This window comes from Fringilla coelebs (genome assembly GCF_963513975.1).
Source record: "Fringilla coelebs genome assembly, chromosome: 14".
NCBI lineage: Eukaryota > Metazoa > Chordata > Aves > Passeriformes > Fringillidae > Fringilla > Fringilla coelebs.
The window spans coordinates 6,437,706-6,447,258 of record NC_140040.1 but is presented as its reverse complement, the minus strand read 5'-3'; the positions used below and the strand labels follow the sequence as shown (position 1 = coordinate 6,447,258).

General features: G+C 61.5%; 1 protein-coding gene across 1 annotated transcript; it reads left to right on the top strand.

The window, feature by feature from the left end:
* Positions 1-3,250: 3,250 nt before the first annotated feature.
* PARD6A (par-6 family cell polarity regulator alpha) lies at positions 3,251-8,637 on the top strand (the record flags this gene model as incomplete). Its single annotated transcript, XM_084215115.1, has 3 exons — positions 3,251-3,427; positions 4,661-4,883; positions 7,636-8,637. 3 exons carry the CDS (start codon positions 3,251-3,253, stop codon positions 8,421-8,423), a joined length of 1,188 nt encoding a protein of 395 aa, XP_084071241.1. The 3' UTR covers positions 8,424-8,637.
* Positions 8,638-9,553: the final 916 nt, after the last annotated feature.

Here is a 9,553-nt window from a genome sequence, read left to right as displayed (position 1 = left end):
TTCGCCTTCCCTCTCCCCTCGCCAGCTGGAGCAGCACGGCTCTGTGGAGCTCCTCACGTGCTGCATCGACAGCCTGATCCGGGTGAAGCATCCCCTTTTTCCCTGTGGTTATTTTACCCGATAGCCGGTTTGCTGCGGGCTTTGCGGGTACAGGACAAACCGTACTTCTGGGTGGAGCCAAAGGAAGTGTGCAGAGATGCTGGGAAAAGTTTATAATTCATGACATTTTTACTAACAAAAAAAAAAAAAAAAAAAAGCCATAAAGATGTGGACCAGCAGCTTCTGAGCGCTCCTCCTCTTGCCCATCTCCCCGTGAGACGCGGTCCAGCCCGTGAAAAGCCCGTGGTAATGATCCTGATGCGCCAGGAGGGGGTTTTCGCGTCCTGCAAAACAAAACTGCAGGAACGTGAGACGCCGGGTTTATCTCCCGGCCCCAGGTATTTACTGCGCGTGTTTCAGGAGCTGCTCGGCGTTCCTTGGCAGCCAGACCTGTTGCCCAAAGGCACGGATGAGTCTGCAGCCAAGACCAGATTTTGCGAGCAGGAAAGCCGCTCTGCCACGGGGATGCATCACCCCGCGGCTTCCCGGGGAAGAGCCGAGCCAGAGGGCAGCGCTGCCGTGGGAGCCCACAGCACAAAACCGCGAAGAAGTGAGCTGAGCCTGGGTCTGGCCGGGCGAAGCCTCCGCAGCTGCCAGGGTACGTCCTTGGGGAGGTGGAGAGTTCCATCGGAGCCCGTTCCCCTCTCGCATCCCCATCCCACAGCGAGCGCTGGGGCTGCGCTCCTGCCGGCTCTGTCCTGGCTGTCCCTCGATGCCCAGGTGGGCTTTGCCTCCCCGACTCCTGCTCTGTGTCCCAGCAGCCCGAGGAGACACTGCCAGAGCTAATTGCTGCTCTTGCTCCTTCAGCACAGATCATGATCCACGTCCCTCAGCTCCTGCTGACGGTGGGGAAAGGCAAACACAGTGTCCAGGGCCACCTTTGCCATTGCCAAAGTCAAGGTGACTTTGCTGCTCTCTTGGTTGCTGCCTTTGTTCAGAGCACCAAGTGAGTTCTCATGGGTGGCAGGGACAGGGTAAGGCTGTGCAGGTGTTGGAGAGAAACCAGGATCAGGGACTCTGTGTGTTTTATCTGGAACTCCCTGTGCTGTTGCTGGCCCGTGGACCAGCTGGGCAGCTGTAGCCACAGTGCCAATCCTGCCTCGAGCTCAGGCTCCTGTGCTTCTCCTTCATCACAGACAAGAGGGGCAGAACTCAACTGAGCTGCTTTCTGCTCATTCCATGTCTAAGCCATTGCTGGGAAAAATGCCTGCTCACTGGACAAACTTACCTGAATCCAGCCTTGACCTGGCATGGAGCAGGGGCTGGAGGAACAACGTCCTGAGGCACCTGAGAGCTAAACCTCAGCAGCCCCCCTCTATGTCTGGGGGTGCTGGACCCCCAGAGAGCCAGGCCCTCGCTGCCCTCACCCACAGCAGCCAAGAACTGGTGGATCTGGAGTCAGGGGACACATCTGGACATTGGGTAGCACATGCTCCAGCTTCAGAGGCTGATTCAGAGCTCCTGGGACTGAGGCAAAATAAACACTTGCCCTGATACTGTCTGCTTAGCTTAGCTCACTCTGTGGCAGCAGATAAGGAGCCACAGCACAAACCAGAAGGTGTGACCAGCACATCACCCCACTGTCCTGCTGAACAATTAACTCCAATTTACCAAAATTGGAGATGAAGGGCAAGCTGCTTTTGTCGCCTGCGTAAATATTAACCACGGTGCAAATCAGGATTATCTCTCTGAACTCAACACAATTACTCTGTTAAAAAAAAACCAAACTAAACTGAGGGGGCAGAGCAGGTATTGCTGATGAGTTTACAGCTCTGTTTGTGGTCAGGCTGGTTTTCATGGCGTGGCAATCTCTTGGCACAGCAGGAATAGCCAGAGGAGAATTTGCCAGCACACGAGGAGATGCCCCACGGTCTTGCAGCCTGGCAGGCTCCTTTGCTCACCCAGGCACAGTGGCACAAGGGACAAGCCTGAGAACAGCTAACACGGGCCTGCTGCTGTAGGGATGCCGGGGTGTGATGCAATTTTGTCCTGACCAAAAGTTGCTCCCTGGGCCAGGACAGGGCAAGGATCAAAGGGCAGCAGAATCCAGACAAGCCAAGGTGATTCTCCGAGCTTGGTTCGATATGTTTATTCTGTCAGAAGCAGTGTGCTCATTGGGTGTCTGGCTTTAAAAACTGTTTCATGGTGCTGCTGTCATGGCCCCTTTGGCTCCAAAATTCCTCAGACTCCATGAGCAAGAGTCTGGTTTTGTTCAGGCTCTGGGGCTGATGACGCTGGTGCTGGCAGGAGGGAGCTCACAGCGTGCTCTGGCATCACTGGCAGAGCTGCACTGCAGCGGGGTCTGCAGGGAAGGGGCTCTCTGGCTGTCTCTGAGTGTTTCTGTGCCTGAGCAGAGCCAGTTCTGCCAGACACATCCCACGGGCATCACCTGTGGACACAGCCTGGCAGCACCGAGGACATGTGGTCTGCCTGCACATCCTGGCAGACTGGTGCTGGGACAGGCACGGCGAGGCTTTGCCGCACACCCGGTGAACTTGGTCAGTTTCCCTCCCCTCGCTCAGCTGTTCCACTGCTCAGTAAAGCAAATCCTCCGCAAGACAATGAACCTTCCCTGGCCCACACTGCTCTGGGGCAGCATGAAACTTCCCTGCCAGACAAGGGAGAAAAACCAGAACGAACCAGGAGGTGAGGAATGAGGGGCACATCTGGAAAACATTCCCTGCTACCAGGGTTGCCTGTGCCAAAGGCCGCCACACCGGTGGATTGGGAAGCCCCCTGCCAGCATGGGAGAAATGCAGGGATGTTCCCGGGCGGGGCCGAGGCTTCCACCGGTGACACTCGCGGGGATTCCGTGCGGATGCTGGCCGCCTGCAGGAGCTCGGTGTCTCCAGAGAGGGGCCGCTGTTGTGTGTAATGTGTCGCTAATGAGGTTCCTGACAGCGATGGGATGCCCGAGGTTACCGCCGCGGTGCTCGGTGCAGTCCCGGCGCGGCGGCGGCCCGACGGAGAGCGGAGCCGTGCTCGGGTAGACGGGGCCGACGTGAAGGGGATCGAGATGGAAACGGGCTTGGGGACGGGGATGAGGACGGGGATGAGGATGGGGGTCCTGCCGCCCTCCCGTCCCCACCCCCGTTTCCACGGCGACGTTGTCAGCAGCCGTCCGGCCACGCCCCGCGCCCCGCCTGGGCCAATGGCGCGGCGGCGCCCGGCCTGCCCGCCGGTGACGTCATGGCCGGTGAAAATCCCCCGTGGCCGCGGGAGCGGCGGTGGCGGCGCGGCCCCGCGGCCCGGCCCGGCCCGCACCATGGCCAAGCACCACCGCACGCCGGCGCGCTCCGCCGAGCCCGTCATCGAGGTCAAGAGTAAGGTAAGCGCCCGCCGGGGATGGGGCCGGTGATGCCGACGCCGATGCCCGTGGCGGTTCCGCCGGGTCACGACCGAGCGCGTCGCCCCCGCGTCGGGCAGCACACGTGGGGTGCCACCGCGCACCGGGGAGCGGCGCGGGAGCCAGGCCGGGCGGGCTCTCCGCTCTCCGCGCTGCGGCGGCGCTGCCCGGAGCCTCCCCGAGCCCAGCCCGGCCCGGCGGCCGTGGCGTCCCGCCACCGTGGGCTCTGCCGGGCCGCGGGCTCGCTCGGCACGGCCGTGGGAACGCCGCGGCGGAGCGCTCGCCAGATGCGCAGGGCGCCGGTGCGCCGTTCCGGCAGCCCCGGTGTGCGGGGTGGCCCCGGCGGTGCTGGTGTGCGGACACCTCGGGGACACACCTCGCCCAGATGTGCACTCACCCAGATGTGCGTGCTCGCCAAGGCAAGCTCATCCCCGGCTATTCCATCACCCAGATGTGCGCCCCCAGCAAGGGACGAGCCCCTGTCGCGCATCCAGATGTGCACCTGCATGACTGTGCGCTCGCCCAGTTGTGGTCTCCCGCAGACGTGTCTGCTCACCCAGATATGTGCTCACCTGGCACACCCTTGCCCAGACGTGTGCGGTCACCCAGATATGCACCATCGTCCACCTGTGCCCATCCACCCATCCCTGTGCTCACCCAGATGCGTGCACTCCCTTTCTGCGCCCTTATCCAGCTGTGCACTCGCCCAGCTGTGCCCCTGCCCTCTCGGGACCCCCGGCAGGGTGCAGGGTGCCCTCCTTCCCAGGACGTGGTGGCCACCGCCTGCCCCGACAGCTGGGGTGTGACCCCCGCGGGCAGCGCGATCCTCGCAGCGCTCCTCAGCCTGTTCTTAATTGGCTTCCCGTTCGTCGTGACGGAAGGAGGCATTAATTAGCGCTGTTGCTCACCAGGTGCTACGGCAGCGCCCGTGTCGCAGGGAAGGGCCTCCTGGCAGCACGGAGTCTGCCACGGCTGGTGGCACGGCCAGAGGGTCCTTCTCTGCCGCGGGGCCATCTTTTTGCCCCATCACTTCAGTGTTTGGGCAGAAAAACGGCTTCCCTCCTCTTACTTTGTTTTTGGGACGGGCTCCTCCTGACTGGCTCTGCCTGGGCTGGGGCAGCTCTGTGTGGTGCCCTGCCTGCATCAGTCCTGCCAACCGGGGCCAGCCCTGCCCGGAGTCACCCTCTTCCTCCTCTTCCTCCTCCTCCTCTGCAGTTTGACGCTGAATTTCGCCGCTTTGCCATGAAGCGCTCCAGCGCTGGCAGCTTCCAGGACTTCTACCAGCTGCTGCAGACAGTGCACCAGATCCCGCGGGTGGACGTGCTCCTGGGCTACACAGACATCCACGGTGACCTCCTGCCCATCAACAACGACGACAACTACCACAAAGCCCTGTCCTCTGCCAACCCCCTCCTCAGGGTCATCATCCAGAAGAAGGGTAAGCGGGGCACTGGATGTGTCCTCCTGTCAAGAGAGATGAGCCACAACCTGCAGTACTGCTGGTTCTACCTTTGGATTGTGCCAGCAGGGCACAGGATGGCCACATCCCCTCTAGCCACTGCTTTGGTGGATGGATGTGGGGATGGTGGCACTGGGAAGCTGCCAGAACCCTGCCAGGGCTGTGGCAACCACATGGGCTCTCCCTGGCAGCCGAGGGCACCTGCCTCAGCCCAGCCCCATGCCACCTGGTGAGCAAAGGCAGATCCTTACAATTCACCCCTTTGAAGTTGTGTTTTCCAGCCAAGCTTGCGTGGGCTCCCAGATAACACCCGTGTTACTCCCGTGAGCGCTGTGCCAGCAGCCCCATCCAGCTTCCTGCCCTGAGGAGGCAGCAGCCATCATTTTGGCAGAGCTCTCAGGGGGCCAGGTGCTGCTGGATTTCTGGTGCTTGGAAGAGGCTTTGTGCCTCCTTGCCCTTACCTTGGTGGCATATTCCCAGGGAACCACTTCCTTGTGCAGGTACACCTGATAGCATCCTGATAGCAGTGTCCTGGTGAGGATGAAAGCCTCCAAGTGATAAATACTCTGAGTATTTCTCCTGTTTACATGGAAAACAAGCCCATTCCACTCAGTTTAGCAGCACCGAGGTTTTCTCTTTCATATCACCATCAGTCAGCAGTTCACAGAGCCAGAGCCTGACCCAGAGCCACAGGGTCAGCACAGCATGCAGTGAGTCCGTGTTTCCAGCTCATGTTAGTGGTATAAAGTCTCTGGGCGAGAGGTGATGCTCGTGGCCAGCTCTGGCTGCTGTGTCGGTTTTCCCGGGCTTTCGCGTCAGGGTGCTGTGGGATGCCCTGGACATGTGTTTCCCCTGTGGCCACATGATGTGGGGGCTGGCAGCAGTGACCCAGGCTGCTGGAGCTCGTGGTGTGCTCAGGGGCTGTCGCTGCCAGGGCTGAACCATCCCCTGTTCCTGGCCCATTGCTTGGGCCCAGGCTGTGACAGGGAGAGCCAGTGCAGGGGTGGGTGTGCCAAGGCTGCAGTGGGACCATCACTCCTGCTTCCAAGAAACCATTCTCCAGCACCCTGTGGGCTGCTGGAAAAGCCTATGAGAGCCCACGGCTGACTGTACCAAGACAGCACAGTGTGGAGAGGGAGCAGGCAGAGCCGGGCTCCATGGGCAGCATGATAAGAAGGCAAGCAGGCAGCACCAGGGAGCCCCAGTACCCAGCTGTGCCTGCAGGAGAGGGGCCGCAGGGCTGGCAGCACCACAGGGAGGTGAGCAGAGAGGCCAGGAGCAAGTCCTGGGTGAATCACAGCTAATTTAAAATGGATCCAGGTCATCCTGAGGCTGGGCTGTCGTTGAACCGGTCTGGGTCGCTGAGGAATGTGGCTGCAGAGCCTCTCACCCCGCCGGGTGCAGGGAGCTGTGCACACACACAGGTGCACTCCTGTCAGTGGGCTCTGCAGCAGCCAGTCCTGCCAGAGCGGGGCAAAAAGCAAAGGCTGCAGCTGGGCTCCCCTCTGTGCCATCACCCTGTTGGGTGAAGCCATCCCTGCAGGGCAGCTTGGCTGGGACAATGGTGCTGACTCTCCTTGGCTGGGGCCGGGGCTCATGGAAAGGGCAGGGGAAAGCGTGGGACTTTGCCAGGACCACCATGGGGCTCATCCTTGGCGTGCTGGACCTGCCTGGCCCAGCCACTCTGCGCCCCTCGGAGAGGAGCTGTGTGCTGAAATAGCTGTGGGAAAGCCTCCGCCACCCTTCCCCGAGCTAAAAATATGCCAAGGCTGTGTGTGCAGGGAGATATTTATAAACCAGGAGCCCTGGCAGGCTGGCTTGGCTAGGGAGAAATCCCGTGTCCCCTGGGCTTGGGGACATCCCTGGCAGCCCTGCAGCTGGAGCAGGGTCCAGATGCTGGTCGGGGATACTGTGTGGAAAGTGCTGACCATGGAGCATCCAGATCCAGGCTCCCCCATGGAAAGAGATGGGGAGAAACCAGAGAGGAACCAGGGGCTACTCTCTTGGATGAGGCCAAGGGTGATGGGTTGGAGCTGGGCCCCACGGAGCAGTCACAGGCCACGGTCCACAAGGAGGGAGTCAAACCCTGTGTGAAGGTGCCTGATGGTGCAATAAGAGACATGGGCACAAATCACAGTCTGGGATATTCAGGGGCTCTGAGGATGCTGCAGCCCTGGGATGAATTTCCAGTGGGTGGGGAGTCTCCGTTCTTGGGAATGGCAGAGTTCTGCAGGACACAGTGGTGGCTATCACCAACTCATGCCAGCGATAGCCCTGCTCTGGTGGGGCAGAGGGCTCTGGTGCTGTCTCCTGGGGTTGGACTCGCCCCACAGGAGTTGGTTGCCACCACAGCACACTTATGTGGGGGGGATCCTCTCTCCCCAAACCCAAACTGGGGCATGGCTGCAGCTCCCAGGCCATCAGGGCTGGCAGCTCTAGTGTTAAAATGCAGAGTTTGGCTTAAAGTGTGATTAAGGCTGAATCACTGCCTCGATCCCACTAATCCTGGCCTGTGTGCCTGTGTACGCTGGGTAATCCCAGGAGATGGGCCCCAGCGGAGACAGGCTGCAGGGAAAGCCAGGCTGATGATCTGGGGAGGAAAAGCCGGTGAGACCTGTGAGCAGGGCCCTTCTGCTGACCGCTGCCCCAGCACCAGGGGCCAAGGGCACGCGCTCACACCCCCGGCAGCCGCAGTGCCTGACCCGTGTCCTCCCTCCCTCGCTCCCTACAGCAGAGTCTGACGCCAGCGTCTTCGCCTCCAACTCCCTGCAGCGGAAGAAGAAAGGGCTGCTGCGCCCAGCACACTACCGGGCCAAGCCTCACCTCCTGATCGGGATGCCCCAGGACTTCCGCCAGATCTCCTCCATCATCGACGTGGACATCCTGCCCGAGACGCACCGGCGCGTGCGGCTCCACAAGCACGGCTCCGACAAACCGCTGGGCTTCTACATCCGCGACGGCGTCAGCGTGCGCGTGGCGCCGCAGGGCGTCGAGAAGGTGCCCGGCATCTTCATCTCCCGCCTGGTGAAGGGCGGCTTGGCCGAGAGCACGGGGCTGCTGGCGGTCAGCGACGAGATCCTGGAGGTGAACGGCATCGACGTGGCCGGCAAGTCCCTGGACCAAGTGACGGACATGATGGTGGCCAACAGCCACAACCTGATCATCACCGTCAAGCCGGCCAACCAGCGCAACAACGTCATCCGCAGCAGCAAGGCCTCGGGCAGCTCCGGCGTGTCCACGGACAGCACCCCCAGCCAGCAGACCCCCAGCCCGGCCTCGCAGTACCTGAGCAACTACAGCACGGCCGAGAGCGACGAGGAGGGCGACCTGGTCATCGAGAGCGACAGCGCCTCCCACTACATCCCCGGGGGCTGCCCCAACGGGGGCCCCGCCGACGGAGCCCTGCGGCGGAGCCTGTCCCCGCACAGCTCGCGGGGCTCCCTGCAGTCCCTGGGCAGCCACGACGGCAGCCCCGGCAGGGGCAGCGCACGGGAGGACGGCACCCTCCTCACCCTATAGCCGCAGGGGCCCGTGCCACTCGGTGGCCACCCGGGATTCCGCTGATCTGGGCTGGATGTGGACACCAGGGTGATGATGTGACCGGCGGGCAGGGGTGGAGAGGGGGTGCCCACTGCCTTTTCCCACCCCCTGTGACCCCGGGAGCTCCACTGTGGGACCTACTCAAGTCAGGCACTGCCCCTCTGAGCGCCCTTGCCTCCTCTTCCAAGCAAGCGGGGGTTTTTAATTGTTTTATTGAAATATGCATCATTAATATATTGCAATGGACAGTAAAACCTTTTCTACAAAGCACCATGCTTGTCCCTGGTTGATGTCACTGCAGGGAGGAGGGGGACAGTGGGTGGGTTCCCCAGCCCTGTGCACGGAAGGCAGTGCCTGGGAGCTGTGGCCTTGACCTTTGCTGCTGTGCTGAGTGACCCCACTGAGACTCATTGTGCCTGTTCCAGGACACATGTCCAGGCTGTTTTGGGGAGCTGCCTGGCCTGATGCAGACAGCCTTGCTTGGTCCCCCCATTCCCACCTTGTCCCCAGTGCAGGGCCCTCACTGATGCAGGGGACACCTGGTCTGGCAGCAGCACCTTGGCTGTCACTCAGCCCTGCAAATGCTGCTGGGGATAGTGCAGCCCCATCATCCTTCTTCAGCCCCAAGCTCAGGGCAGGGGGGGTCCTCAACTTCCCCTGCTGCTCTGCTGGGACTCCCAGCACCTCAGTCCCTCTCCCAAAAGTGCTAAGCTGATGGTGGCACTCACTGCTGCCAAGGGCTTGTGGTGGGACTGGTAAGGAGGAAGACCTGCAGCTCTCAGGGTCTGAAAAGCCAGCACCAACTCTCCGTTCAGAGCCTCAGGCCAGGGCAGGCTGGGAGTGCAGCAAGGGCTGAGGACACTCATGGCACACAGCCAGGGCCCAGAGAGCAGAGAGCAGATCTGGCAGCAGGGCTGGTTAGCTCAGGCTGGTTTTGGGCAGGGAGGTGCCCAGGGGCTGTGCCCATGGCCCCAAGTCACCCTCATCCAGCCGGCTCAGCCTGGCTGGGGTTTGTCCTGAGGTGGCCCCAGAGGCACATGGGGTGATTTCCCAGTTGGCATCTCACCTCCTCCAGCCCTCAAGTGCCAAAATATTCCCCACCCCTTGGC